The sequence below is a fragment of the Rhipicephalus sanguineus genome, chromosome 3 (assembly GCF_013339695.2).
Source record: "Rhipicephalus sanguineus isolate Rsan-2018 chromosome 3, BIME_Rsan_1.4, whole genome shotgun sequence".
NCBI classification, from domain to species: domain Eukaryota; kingdom Metazoa; phylum Arthropoda; class Arachnida; order Ixodida; family Ixodidae; genus Rhipicephalus; species Rhipicephalus sanguineus.
Genome location: NC_051178.1, coordinates 210,158,036 through 210,172,695, shown reverse-complemented (window position 1 = coordinate 210,172,695; position 14,660 = coordinate 210,158,036). Strand labels below are relative to the sequence as shown.

Sequence of the window (14,660 nt, the reverse complement as noted above, 5' to 3'; positions counted from 1 at the left end):
GGCGGCTTCCTTCTTTCGCCTTTTCTTTCTTTTTTTTGTTGCTGTTTTGTCCGTTTTGATGAGCCAACCACAGCCCGCGCCTTTATTTGCTCAGCCAGCCACAGCTCGTGCCTTTTGTACATCGCTGCTGCCCTCGCAGGTAGCCCGGGTAGCCATCGCCGCCATCGTGACTGATCGCGAGCACTTTGTTGGCAGAGTCCACTTCCGTGAGTTGTCGCATACCACCGCATTCCTCTTTTGCATGCGTGCTGTGCAAAGGCGCTGCGGACTGCTTGAATTTTCGACTTCTCGTGTAGCAATAGCCAGCGTCAAGAAGCGCAAGAACCTTGACTTTGCAATGAAGTTGAAAGCCACACAGCGTGTTGAGGCGGGTGAAAAAAGTTCGGCGGTGGCAGACGACATCGGGGGTACCACGGAGCACGCTGAGCATTTTGTTGAAGATTAAGGCAGATATCAAGGCAAAGGCGGCAGAGCAGCGAACGTCAGGAGCCTGTCATGTGCACGCTCCTGCGACGACTAGCACATAGACGATGCGTTTCGCAAGTTGTCGTCCCTCTTCCCAGCTGCCATACCACCCGAAGTGTCTGCAGACGATTTCGTGGAAGCGGACTGCAATGTTCAGGCTGTTGCGAGCCTCGTTGACGAGGACATGGTAGCTGCGGTCGCAGGGACCCAGGATGCCCAGGCCGACAGCTCAAGTGGCGACGAAGATCGTCCGGACGAGGCGGTGGCTACACGCGCGTACTCCGCCACTGAAAAGGCGGCAGTGTTCGGCTTGATTCACCGTTGTTGCGGCGACATGGAGGGAACCGGGCTGTCGCACCTGGACAGCTAAGATAAGCGATTTTTTTTCATGCAAATAAAACATTCTGTTGCATCGTGTGTGCGGAATTAGTCGTCATTCTTTAATGCACCGATTGTAGGTGATCGTTCACCACTGGTAAGGTCTCTGGACCTGTATTTTTTTATATCGAATTTTTCATATATCGAACTAATTTGCGATCCCCTTCGAGTTCGATATATCCGTGTTCGACTGTAGTGTCAAGTAACTTTTTTACAACATAATGTTTATAGAACTTTTACCTTGTACATATAACGAGAATATTTATCTGTGATTTCATTACAACAAACTATCACCACTACGCAGACTGAGGCAGTAAGCTGAAACTGCTGCAGGTAACAGTATTTAAAGGTGAAATTATATGTGTTTAATTTTTCAAATGCACTTTCAAATATCAAATAATAAGGAGCAGCTGCCGAAGTAAAACAGTATCAATTCTGTCAGTGATGAAGTTAGCAGACCATGGATGCCAAAATGTACAGGTGGTGGCCGTACAGGCAGCTTATCTTGCCAGCCCAATCACTCAGTGAGAAAACAAAAGTTGCCGCTTATTTTAGGAGATATACCACAGCTTGCTTCTTCATGGTCTCAAAGTCAAAAGATGTTCATTTCTCGAGTTGCTTACACTATATCCCAAGTCAACAAACATTGATTAAAAACAGTAAGGTGCACCTTCAAGTACAAAGCATTTGTACTGAACCATGTCTGGCAGCAACCTTGAATGGTGTCTTTTTTGAAAAGCTAGACAACTGGGAGTCAGCAAGCGCGGGTCTCACAACCGATCAGGCCTAGTGGTCCAAGTTTGTCTAAGGGCCATGTTGATGCATCAGATAGACAACTGTTTAATGAACTACCTTCAAGGTTCATTAAAAATAGAGGATTTGTAGGCATGTTATTCCCAAGGTGTTGTTGGAGGTGCACCTTCGCTCATCACTCACTAAATGTTGCCAAATGGTGTGGCTTTACTGCAATACAAAAAAATGCATGTACAGTTAAACCTGCTATAACGAACCTCCATACAACAAATTCCTTGATATTACGAAGTTTTTCTATTCCCCGCCATTACTCCATGGAAGTCCATGGAAGTCCATGGAAGCACATGTATTCGCGACCTCTGTGTAACAAAGTGACAGCGGGAGACACCCTTGATATAACGAATTTTCGCCGTTGCCAACCTAGGAATATTGCCCTAATTTTTGTCAATTTTGTATGAGCAGGAGCTGCATTCTGTGGTTGCCCCACCGACGACTAAGCGCGAAGCAGCGGCATCGTGTATGGCGCGCTCGAAGACCTGGCGACTGCGAGGCAAGAGCGACCGCTCGTTTGTGCATGTGGGTATGCATGAGGCAGCCTGCGCCCCCTCGAGCCGGCATTCTTGCCACCACGGGCACATGTGCGGGCATGCCCTTCCCCCCACTCTCTTCAAATCTCATCCAGCTCATCTAGCCACTCGCGGGTGCCGCCATGCCAGAATTGAAAAAAAAAAACAGGGAAAAAAAGGGCTTTTGCGTTGGCAGCACCACTCTTCGGTTGTTGCAGAAGTCTCTGAACTGCACTTCATTAACATGACACCAGGTGACGCCACTAAAAAGGAAAAATCCTTGCTCCGTGTCGTTACGCTTCGAGTTTGCGCCACGTATGTGGAGCCACGCTGCATATGGAGAGCACTTTTCCGAATATTCCGTGTTATCCATGTCGTTTGCTTTCCGTATTCGACGCCATGCGCACGTGCATGATTTCACTGTGCGCAACTGCGCCGTCACTACCGAGAAGATGTCAGATTAGGCGCTGGTGGAAACTGTCTGAGACAATGGATCTTCAGAGGTCGACTTGCCATGCGTTTTGCCATCTTGCATTGCGCCGAAGGTTTGCTACACCGTGGCCACCGGCCACCGCGTTTCACACCGGCAACACTCCATCTCAGAGGCCATGACTAGACGATGACGGAGCAGCGTCGTATTGCTGTTCTACGAACGTCTAATATTGCCATCCCCCACAAACAAGCAAGAGAGCAAAATAACGCAGTTTTTTGTCAATAAATAAATGTTTTGTGTGAGCTCTGCCTTCAGTTCCCCTTTTGTTTCATTTGTGCATTTCTTTTCCAAATTTTTGTGCTGAAACTGCTTATAATGAAAACCTGCTTGCAACAAATTTTTTCGGGAATTTGTCAATTTCATTATATCCAGGTTTAACTATAGTACAAATTTTCTGCACTCATATTTTTCCATAGTGCTGTAGGATGCATAAGTTTAACATCCAATGCATAATTTAGGCCTGATAATTAGTAGGTGTTGTGGCTTGTTTTGGAACGCATGGGTAATGGCACAAAGCATTTAGGTGAACCAAGGTTGGATGTGTTTCTTCACATGAGTTCCCCAGCTAAATTATTTATATTGGTATTTATATACACAATAGATACACAACATATATACACAGACAAGGATACGTAGACAGGTGTAGAGCTCGTGCAGGGGTTTTGGATTGTCGACCAGTCGAGCCTGGATAAGCTGGTGAATGAACTGCACTTGTAGTGGATGCACCAGGGATCTACAATCTGCAATTAAGCACAAGGGCTATGCTCAACCTTAATCTCATCTGAATGATGCCCTGGACTGTCTTTTATTAAGAAAACAAAACACTGATAGCAGTAGAAAACAAAGTACAGTCAAATCGCACTATAACACAAGTGATGGGACGTGAAAAAAGTTTTCACTGCAATGCATGTGCAACATCACCAACATGGTAGAAGTTCTTGAGTATGAAGAGCAATTCTCTTGTAGCCCATTCATGTATCAAACCTGCTGGTTGAATTGCGAAGAATGGACAATCTGTTGCCGACCAGCTCAATGGTGAAAAATTAATGCGATGCATGCATGCATAGGCGTGCACAGGGTTCCTCATCAGGCGGGGCGAAGGTTCATCGCAGCGCCCCCCCCCCCCCCCCCCACCCTACTAAGTCAATGTATGGGGTAGATTTCCCACCCCCACCCCCCTTCTTAGGTGACTTGAACGGTCAATGTACGGGGGCCGTTTTTGCGCCTGCCTCTTAGGTGATTAGGGGGGGCGGCCGCACACCCTGCCCTCCTGTGCGCACGCCTATGCATGCATGGTAGTGGAAAGCACAACTCAAATGAAGACACGACTCTTGCAAAGCAGCCACAAAACAAACGAAATTGTCGAGGTGCCATCACAAATATGTGGCAAACCTGTAGCCCATTTCTATCCAGTTCCGCTCCCGAAAACTTTGTCGAAGCAGAAATATCCAGGAATATTATTCATTGTTACAAGGTGGTTTTCGCATTATGTTCTATGGAAGACTGATGGGCAATTGGAAATTGTTTGTTATGGCAGAATTTCGTTTTGACAGTGTTCGCTGGAGCAAGATTCGGCTGTAAAATTCTAACAGTACTAAATGAGGGACTGAGAGTAATGTGCAAAGAAAAATACTAAGAAGTGCCTATACTGTAGACTCGCAATACGACGAACTTGAAAGCATCGTGAAAATTGGTTCGTTTTATTAATAGTTCAGCTTATTGGAAGTGCCCCCAGAAAAGACATGCTAACATGCCAATTATATCCAAATAGATGCCAGACTATGCCCAGGCGGCGCTGCGAAAAACACCACCACCAGCGCCCTCATCGCAGCCCTGGCGCTAACTGGGTAGTGCAAAGAGAGCCTTCCGCTAGCGAATGTGCATAGGCCACAACAGAACTGTCGGCGTCTCTTTCTTTCGTTGGTGTTGAGGTACGGTTTCCTGAAAATAAGGACCTGGAAAGCTTCTTCTGCAAATCCACGCTTCAAAAAAAGTAGGAAGGTTCTCAAAGCGAACTACGGGTACAATGCAAAAGAAGTTGCAGTTATTTTGGCGCGCTGCAACTCGCAAGTACAAGCGAGCATCGTACGACATCGAGTTCAAGGCAAGCCCTCCGACGTCCGTTTTCTAGCGCCTAAATGTGTTAAAATCGGGTATATACGTAATGCCAAAGTGATGAAGTATATACACGATCAATCTACTTAGCTATGTATCTTACAATCAGTGGTACAAAGCTCACTTTACCAGGGACGAATGTCCCGGCGATTTTCGTTTTTTCAGTTGCATTATCCCTTCATATCTCATGCTTCCTGTGCATTGGACTGTTTTATTACGCATCCTCAAATCGTCTCTTGATGGCTGTCTTCCGTTTGTATGTACTGCAAATGGGGATGCGTGCGTGTCCACTTTCGCGGGGTACAACCAAAGGCAAAGCCGTGGCCTCCGAGATAGCTACGGCAACTGCAGAGGCCACGGGCAAAGCAAACCTGAAGGTGGTCATGACCAACATTTTGCGATTTACTTGTATGATGCACGTGTTAGCTTGTTAGAACCGGAACTCAGCCTTCAAAATGTACGTGCGCGATGCTGGGTGGTGACGACCAACCCAGATTATAGGATGTCGCGGTGTGCATATCACACGCCTTCAGTCCGCCTCTATCTGCTCAGTCCGTGTTACACGGCATGCACCGTGGTCAGAGCCTCTGCTGAGCTTCATAGTAAAGGTTACACGGTTCTCCGTCAGGACTACGCAAAAAAACAGCAGAGCCACGTTATCACACTTTCTCATGCGACCAGCTGTGGAGAACACGAGTACTTCGCTTACCCGACACGCTCGCAACGGCCCGTATCCAGCGCTCTCGCCTTTCTGCTTCGTACGACAACTATGGAATCTGTAAAACTTAACGTTGTTATTCAGTCCCTTGCGTTTGTGACAATTCACAATGCAACAGTAGCATCGACTGCGGCATTTCTTCGTAGCGTACGGAGCGGTCTCGTCTGCTGTTGTTTTCGCCGTCGTTCTGGCGAGTGATCCAGCAAGCACCTGACGGTTCGGTGGCGCACCCGACTAGCGGAGAGAAATTCACAGCTCCCTCTCTGAGTATTAAATGCACAAACGCACGCAATATTAAGCTCAATCTTTGTTTCACACTCGCTAGTTGCACCTGATCTCACAGCAAACTGTGCGAGGGAGTCGGTCTTTGTACTACCCAATACTGCTCCGACAGGCGGCGCCACGCGTCTTGTGAAACTCCAGTCTGACGTCGATATGTTACTTGAAAACGCTGAAGCAGGCTTAGGGGGGAAAATGGCAGCAAAAAGCATTTATTTGGCTCAACATGTCAACTTGATGAACCCTACGTCTTCAACAACCATATTTACGCAAATCTAACGTACACCCGGTTTTGGAGGCTCAAAATAAAAATAGACATAAAGTACTGTTACCAGATTTTAATGATAAAACAGTTACATGCCCCTATGCTGACGATTAAAAAAAATTGAAGGGACAAACACAATTTGCCTTCAAAGAATGGGAAATTTATACTCCAGTGCTCTTTTGTGATACTGTTTTGCTGGGTTATGGATACGCCTCGATCACATGCCGTTACCTCAACAAAGTGGGTATACACTGAGTTGCTTATGAATGTCTGGAAGCTTCTCTTCGAGGTCTGGATAATTTCCAGTTTTCGGCCCACACTAACTTTTTCTGATAGACATCCAGTGCTACTCATGGTTGCAGGCCCCAGGCACACAAAAAAGACACGACACAGCTATAATCAGCGTGCAAAATAACTTCCCTTTGTCACGCATTTCATAGTGAAAGTGGCATATCGCGATTCGTACTTCACTGGGAACAGATATACGCACACAGATCCTACGTCAACTGACAACAAAATGTGCTTCATCGTCATTGTATGACAGCGATGAGAATGTGTTTGATCACTCTGATGGGAGGTAGAGTTATGTATATGCTACCTTATGGTAGCAGAGTTGCACATCAGTTTTTCGAGCGTCACTAGCAACTGTGCATTGTGGAGAAGTTGATACTCGGGCTAATTATTGTATTTCCCAATGCCGCTGCTGCAGAAACTAGATTGACACTAGTCATTGCCAGTCAAGTTCATTGCCTGTCAGCAACACGCCAGGCATGTCAATTGTAGACATGCTAGGCATGTCACCTGTGAAAACAGAGTGCAGCTTCGCCGTATACCCCTCATTGCTAATCAGGCAAAATGGTGGACCTGCGCACAACTCTGCTATCTCAAGGTAACGTACACAGCAATTCTAATGGAAGGCTGCTGCTAGCACCATGAACGTGGTTTCAGTTTCGTTCTCAATTCCAACACGCAGGTAATTTTCGTCTGCATTGTCGCTGTTGTTGTGCTTCTTTTTCTTTTCCTCCACTCCACTTGCATTTGCTTCTCTGTCCATGGCTCCGTAAAGGCCCGAAGCTCGTGTGTTTATCTGTACTCCTTTATATTCCAGCTGAACAATTACAAATCAGATTGAATTTCACACGTTGTTTATTAGGAATAAATACTGTGACCAAGACATGTAACGTTTTATCGCTGGATGCGCTATGGGAACTCAGGCATCTGCACTGGTTGCTCAACACCATTTTCCCTTGGAGAATTCCCGCGTCTGTCTCCTCCCGACCGGAAGGTTGGCAGCTGGTCATAAATTACCATCACTCTGCTGCCACCTCGCCCCTCGAAGGTTTAACACGGTGTCTCATTGGCCTAATTACTGGCGGGATTCAAGCCTCGCTCACGCTCACCCGACAAGCCGGGGCGCGAGACAGGGCTCAAGGAAACCACTTCGGCACCTCGGAGGGTACGTATGCGTTTCAGCCTCTCCAGCCGATGGCCATCTTTTGATCTTTGTTCTTCGTTGCCGGAAGGTGGCTACGTCGTCTAACCAAGGCCCGGCCTCTGTGGGCGCGCTTCTCCCTTCTACGCTCTCGATGTCCCGAGGCAGCACCTCGCGATTGTGCAACTGGTACTATTCTCTCAACTGTGCCTGTTCTTCTCCCTCTACACTGCAGTGCGCAATCGTGGGAGCGCTGGCTGAAGGGTAGGTTGGCTCTCCAAACCTGGTTCTTTGTTTGTCATTTAGGTGTACCATCTGCGGCCACTAATCTATACATTTTGTAACTTGTATTAATTAATTGGTGCTCTGTATAATTATGTCACTTTTGATTGGTTCTTACATAGAGCTGTTGATCTCACTGTACCAAAATCCCGTAAATAAATGACCAAATGGAGAGTGTCACCTAGGGTCTCCCTCGCTGCGCGCGCGGGCTCACCGTCCCTTCGCAGTGATGGGCCGAGCTCTCGTGCGAGTGGCATGAACAGTACACGGTGCGACACAAGCATGGACGTGGCACCCTACATGAAGCTCAGAGTGCTCGGACCCGCGGTGGCATTCGGCGCGTACGGCAAAGACTAGCAAGGCTGTGCGCACCAAGGTGGGTTAAAATGTAACATATGTATAACACAAAGGCTATTAACAACAACAAAAGGAGAGCAATCACCACAGCGCTCAAAGTTCAGAAATGGTGAAATTGACGAAGAAGTGCTTTTTGCGGCCACAATTTGTATATATTTTTTAGGCAAACAAAACTTTTTTAGCATGAAACTAAGTTGAAGATCATTGTTCTGGGTCCAAAACCTGCACCTGGAGTAAATTTATCAAAATCAAGAATAGTGACCAGGACCTCGTGGTTATTCTTAATTGTATTCACCCCCATGTTGTTCAGCATGAACGAGAATTCATGTTAACCGAGTTCGTCTTAAAAGGAAGTTTACTGTACAGTAAAGCCGTTTAACCTTTTGAGGGTTTTTGCCATACATGTACGTCATCACCTAATAGGCACCAAAGGGTTTTCACCGCATGTGCACAACGTGCTTCTTTGTTTAAAACGTGCGCCTTTTTTGATCATTTCTCTTGCTTGGCATGTGCTACCCCACTCCGGAAATACGTGGAATTTTTTTCATGCGCTGATTATCAGTCTCCCTGTTTCTTCTTTTTTTTTTCTTCTTTCCAGAGCGGCATGCCGGCTTTCACTTGCTCATCCGAGTGCGCACGCACGGTTCAGCTGGTTTCGCGCGCCTTTTTCGATCATTCCTCTTGCTTGGCATGTGCTGCCATACTTCGGGAATACGTGGAATTTTTTTCATGCGCTGATGTTTCTCCGTATTTTTTTTCTTTCCAAAGCGGCGTGCCAGCTTTCCCTTGCGCACGCACAGTGCAGCTGGTTTCGGTTTCATCCTTCGGGTGGTTATCGCTCCCGCAAAGCTGATGGCTGTCTGGTTTCTGATCTCTCAAAAGATGACTGCTTGTTACTCTCTCGTTTATTGCTCCCAAGGGCGCGATTACATCTGTTTCCGTGCGGCGCTAAATTACACAAACAATGCCGCCGTGGTTGTGTTTCCTCTTTTGGAGACTCGGAAAAACTAATTCCGTCTCGTTGGCGATAAGACAAAGAATTATTATAGCTTCTTCACTCGTTTTGCTTTCCGGACAGGCGCACAACCATACAGTTTTCTTCCGTGTACTCACTCACGCAGTTCGCTTACGTTTTTTCGGGAGTTTGTTTGATGTTACTCACGAATAAACCGTGAGTATGTTACAACAAAAGTTATTTTTTTGTCACTTTACGGTCACGGAAAAAATTTTTAAGTAATTTTTTCTTAAATAGAATTTTCTGAGGAATTTAATTCAGCAATAAAAAATTACACATTTTTGGAGTGCATTCCACGAAAAAATTCGATCCTCAAAGGGTTAAGAAGTACGAAATGTACAACCTTTGTGAAAAGTTTATGGGCAACTCCATACTTCTTCGTGCCACATGCGTCATTCGTGAGCTGTGGTCTTAGTGACACTTCTGAGACTCCATACCTTTGGATTGTGAGCACAAGAGTTTTCACTCCCCAAGACACTGGAACTTTTGAAGTACAATCTTGGTAAATGGAAATTAATTAAAGAGACAAATCATCTGCCTCAAACTTTATTGGTTTTGAATTCGAGTGCAGCACTCCCCTACAGCTTTCACGGTAAACAAAACTCCTTTAAAGTGGACCATATTTTCCCAGTGCCTTCAGGTTCTATTGAAAGAGACTTTACAGTACCCCAGAAAGTCCTACAAATAATCCAAATAAACTGTAGTTAGTATGGCAGTCACAGGTAACACAGCCATGCACTTTCAACAAACGCTGTAGCTATAACGGCTAATGTCACTTGACTAAAAATGCTGAGCCTTTTCACACAGTGGTATTCATGCCACATTATTTAATTGCTCATGAAGGAAAACATTTGTAAATGGAAGACAGAGCGTTTGAAGTTGAATTTCAAGAGACTTTTCACAAAAAAAAAAAAACTGTGTAGAAGCAGCAAGAGCTCTCTGGCGCAACTTGCCAACAAAAGAGCCGAGTAGGAATGGTGAGATCAGTATCCCTGACCAAGTTATACAGCTGTACGAATAGTTTCTGCAGCTTGCAAAAAAATTTTTTTCTCAGGAACTAACCTTGAGCACACTACAAACCACTTTCTACTAGGTTCTTAAAGGAGTAGTGACAAAAAATTTTTGAACCCCTGTTTTTTGCTCTTAATCAGTGGCTACTGACTCATTAATTAGATGCTCGTATGTTACAACCAGAGGCAGTTTCTATTTGAAAGAGCACTCGATGGCTACAGCAGTAGCAGCAGTCGCGGAGCCAGTAGCGACATCTTGTGACGTTTTGTCCAAATAAAATCATTTTTAGATGCGAAGCAGCTCTTTGACTAGCCTGTGTAACGCTGTCCCTCCGTGCGTCTGTACGAACGCGCCGCAACGCGCTCCCCTCGCCGCAGGAGTTGGAGCGGTGCCAGGTAGGTCACGCCGCAGCTGCGCGTTAACGTCACGCTCCCCTCGCAGTGCGCGCTGACGTCACTCTCCCCTCGCCTGCCGCGCGCTCGCCGCAGTGCCCGCAGCTGCCGCCTCGTCCGTTCGCCCGCATCAGCTGCCGCAACCGGAACGTTCGGCGGCGGGAGGAGTCGCCGTTTACGCTCGGAGTCGGCGTGTGCTACGCACGTTTAACGTTGACCTGGAAGAACGATCCGGAACCTCTCGAAGACGCTCCTGCTCCGAGTGCGTTGCCGTGCGCGTCGGCGACGTCGCGATCTCGCGCTGTACCTCGCTCCCAACCTGCCGAAGGACCAGGTTCAGCGCTGTCTGGAGGAGACGCTGACTGATTGCGGCGAGGCATGTCGACGCGCGCCTCTTATAGTCGCGGGAGACTTCAACGTTGACGTCAGCGGAGGAGGAGGAGAATGGCTCGTCGATTACATGCGTGACGTGCAGTCGCTGAAGTGCGTGTCGGCGGAACAGAAACTACCCACCACGATAAGGGGAACGTGCATCGATCTGGTCTTTGCCAACTTCAATGTCGAATGTCTGCAGGAACCTCTCAGTGTGCACTTCACCGATCACAAGGCCGTGGTAGTCAAGGCGAAACACGCGCCAGCTCCGGTCCAGCGCCCATGTCCACTCTGAAGAAACGACAAGACCTACGCCAGCCATCGCTTCAAACGAATCTTCCAGCGCCCACCGCAGCACCCGCGTTAGCGCCGTTCAACCCGTGACGCCACCCATGCGCAACGCTGCTCTTCGCATCCCATCAGGGTTCCCTTTGGGAAGATGGTGTTAATTTTTTTTTTCTGTTTTCTCAGTCGCATTGCTGTTCTTGTCGCAAAAAAAAGCAATGAGAATACTATGAGTTGCTAATTATCTCACTTATAATGCTTTACACAGAGTCAGTAAGTGGGTGAGTCGCTGCAATGTTATTTTGTAGGTCTCTGGTTAGGCTATGCATTATCAGGTGTCGCCATCAGCATTGTCCGTCTCGTACACGCCTCCCACAACCCTGCCAGAACTCATGACATGCGTTGTTTACAAAACGGCCCCACTCAATGACATCATCACTTTTTGCTTCTATTTCCGATTCGGCACTTTCACGAACTTTATGACTCAATCAAAATACTTTTTAGGCTGTATTTGTGGCTGATATTATACAGATGGCACCTATATGCACCCATCAGTGTGATGCAACAGTCAAATTGTGTCTGAATTTTTGTGCCACCACTCCTTTAAGACATACAAATTGGATGCACAGTTTTACAGGAAAGAGCCATTTCCAGAGAGATAAGCCTCACCTCCAGTCTCTTTGTCCTCCACCAGAATGTCGATGTCCAAAAGTCTCCAAGGAATGTGAGCCCCATCTCCCATTAGTGTGAGTGACACCTGGTAAAGAGCAGCACCATGAATTAACAAACAACAGCAGGAGGACCAAATGGCAGGTCAAGTGCAACGTAAATCACTAGAGACCGGATTTTAGACAAATGCCTATTTTGTTCCTTGTGCTCCTATCGTGCCACTTTGATATGATCATGACTTTGAGGTTAAGAAAGGCTTTTACAGTGTTTTTATAGTGCCTATAAATGCCTATTTTTCGCGTTCGTGCCTAGATGCTTACAAATGCCTATAAATGCCCATTTTCAAAATTGGTGCTTATATGAACACTATTTAGCCCCAAGTTTCGTTCCCGGGAGCAGTTTGAGACTGTTATTCATCTTGCTGGGCAACACTGTTCAGAAATTTATGGTGTTCAATCTTGTCCTGTAGTTCAACCAACTCCCGGAAACAGCCGCTAGCAGCAGTGAAGCGGGACACGCCTGCGAGAATTCGTCGCCACGCTGACATGGCGAATGCAAACCCACAGAGAACCGTCCACGGGAAGGAGAGTGAAGAGCAAAAAAAGAAAGAAAAATGTGATGTGTTGTTTGGTTTGTAATTTACTTTTTAAGGTGGTCACTGCACTAGCGTAGCCAGAAATATTTTGCAGGGGGGGGGTCCAGTCCAACCATACTTCATGTATGTTTCTGCATACGATGTGTCTGTGTATATATTCAGATGCAAAACTAAAAAGTTTTGGGGAGGAGGGACAGTTGAACCCCCCCCCATGCCAGTGGTTCACTGCAAGGGGAGAAATTTGCTCCACGTGATTCGACCCGGCCAATAGGAGGAATCCCTCCCTTCTGATCTTTTAGCGATCTTGCTATCTGCTCCTGCTCTGCCCTTCTCAGTCATGCCAAAAAGACACCCAGGAGCGTGTTCATTCGACAGTGCACACTTGAGTCACCGTGCAGAACACGGGAGAGACCGTGTTCTGAGAACTGTACGGGACAAAGTCCAATTGCACGGCTACGTTCAACTGTTGGCGCCTTTGTGCCACCTTAAGCAATAACATTCTTGTTTTCCTGTGATAGATAGAGGTCACGCATGCCTTCCTTTGAAATTATTCGCAATTATGTGAAAGTTTATTGTGCCTATATTTAGAATATTGGAGGCCTAAAATGTTGCTTTGCCTGCCTTTTTTTGGCGCCTAAACCAGCTTTTTCAATGCCTAAAAATCTGGCCTCTATCAATCACATACTGACACATCTGGCATCTGAATGCTTACAAAATGCCTTTGCATACCTCAGCACTGTGTGCTTTACAGTTGATGCAAACTGGGAATATAGGTAAACAGCTTTTAAAAAACAACAACAAGGTCCCTATTTTGCAGGGATACCTTCTGCACGATTCTATACCATTCTTACCATACAGTGCTCATAGTCGGCTGATCCTGTTTATTTAAAACATGGTCAGACTGCTGCTCTGAACAATAACGAACAATGAAAAGGCATTAGCATTGGAAAACAAAATAGCTGCCCAAAACAACTCTGCGTCCTGTGTCATTAAAGCAGTCGTTTAACAATGTGTATGACAAGGAAAAATGAACACGCCCTTAATGTGCATGTAGTGTAAGTGATACCACACAGCTTGTTAGACACAATATTAACGAGAACTAACAGACAATAATGCCAAAGAAAGTATAGGGGATGTTATTCATTGTAATTAGGATAAAGTGTGAAGAAAGTAAAGTGGACGAAAAGATAACTTGCCGCCGGCAGGGACCGAACCTGCGACCTTCGAATAACGTGTCCGATGCTCTACAACTGAGCTACGGCGGCGGTCATCCTCCCATCCACTTTATGGGGTATATACGTGCATTTAAACCTAGGAGTGTTAGTCAGCGCCAGTTAGCGCCGGCGGCAAATTATCAGAGGTGGAGAAAGGGAAGTGGCAGGGCAGGAGAGAGTGTGCCGGTTTCCCCCCCTCTTGCTGGAGCATTCGACGTCACGGCCGTCGACAAGCGCACTGGCGTGCAGCCGCCACGCTCTCACGATCCACTAAAAATACGGCCAACTGCTCGAAATTACGTGAAATAAACGCTGTTTATAGGAACAGTCGTGTCGTCCGAGTCGAATGTAAGGGTTTTCGTAGCTTTTTCAAATTTTTGTTCAGTATCCCTTTAACATGGCTTTGCTTCTTTCCTAGACAACCCTCTTAAATTATTTTACTGCATCTGCTAACTTTTATAGAACAGCACAGCTGCCCATATTTGCACTTACTTACTTTTCCCTGTAGCTTTATTTTATTGCTCTCTTTGACAGACAGGCATAAAGCAGAGAAGACTCAATTACCAACCTCCCTTGGCAACATTCCATGGGGACAAGGTGTTTCAAACTAAAGCTTTTGTGTTTGGTAGCTCCCTCCACATCATCAAAATTTATGTGTAGGCATTAATTAATATGTTCCTTATCATAAATATGTTGCTTTAGGATGCAAAAAGCAGGCAAGTGATGCAAAAGCCCTTTCTCATGTTAGTTAGTCAATATATTAAAAAAGTGCAGAGAACTGGGCTTGTTGGTCGTAAATGATTAGCAAAAACACCGCAAAAACCACAGGACAAACAGGAAGGGAACGCACACAGTGCTGAACTCTCAACAAATTTATTGTGAAAAAACAAATGCATCGCCTATAAATACATATGATACCCCCTAGCATAATACTGCGTCACTGCACATATCGCAGATAGGACACTAACCGCACAACCGAGACAGATTACGACAAATGCCTCTGT

At 46.3% G+C, this 14,660-nt stretch overlaps 1 protein-coding gene across 1 annotated transcript in view; it reads right to left on the bottom strand.

The window, feature by feature from the left end:
• The window catches only part of LOC119388208 (mediator of RNA polymerase II transcription subunit 14), a 103,222-nt gene that overhangs the window by 76,919 nt on the left and 11,643 nt on the right, over positions 1–14,660 (bottom strand). The window contains exons 8-9 of the mRNA XM_037655873.2: positions 11,848–11,935; positions 3,288–3,395 (exon numbers count right to left, since the gene is read on the bottom strand). Coding sequence (XP_037511801.1) covers positions 3,288–3,395; positions 11,848–11,935 — 196 coding nt within the window. The remainder of the gene's footprint in view (positions 1–3,287; positions 3,396–11,847; positions 11,936–14,660) is intronic.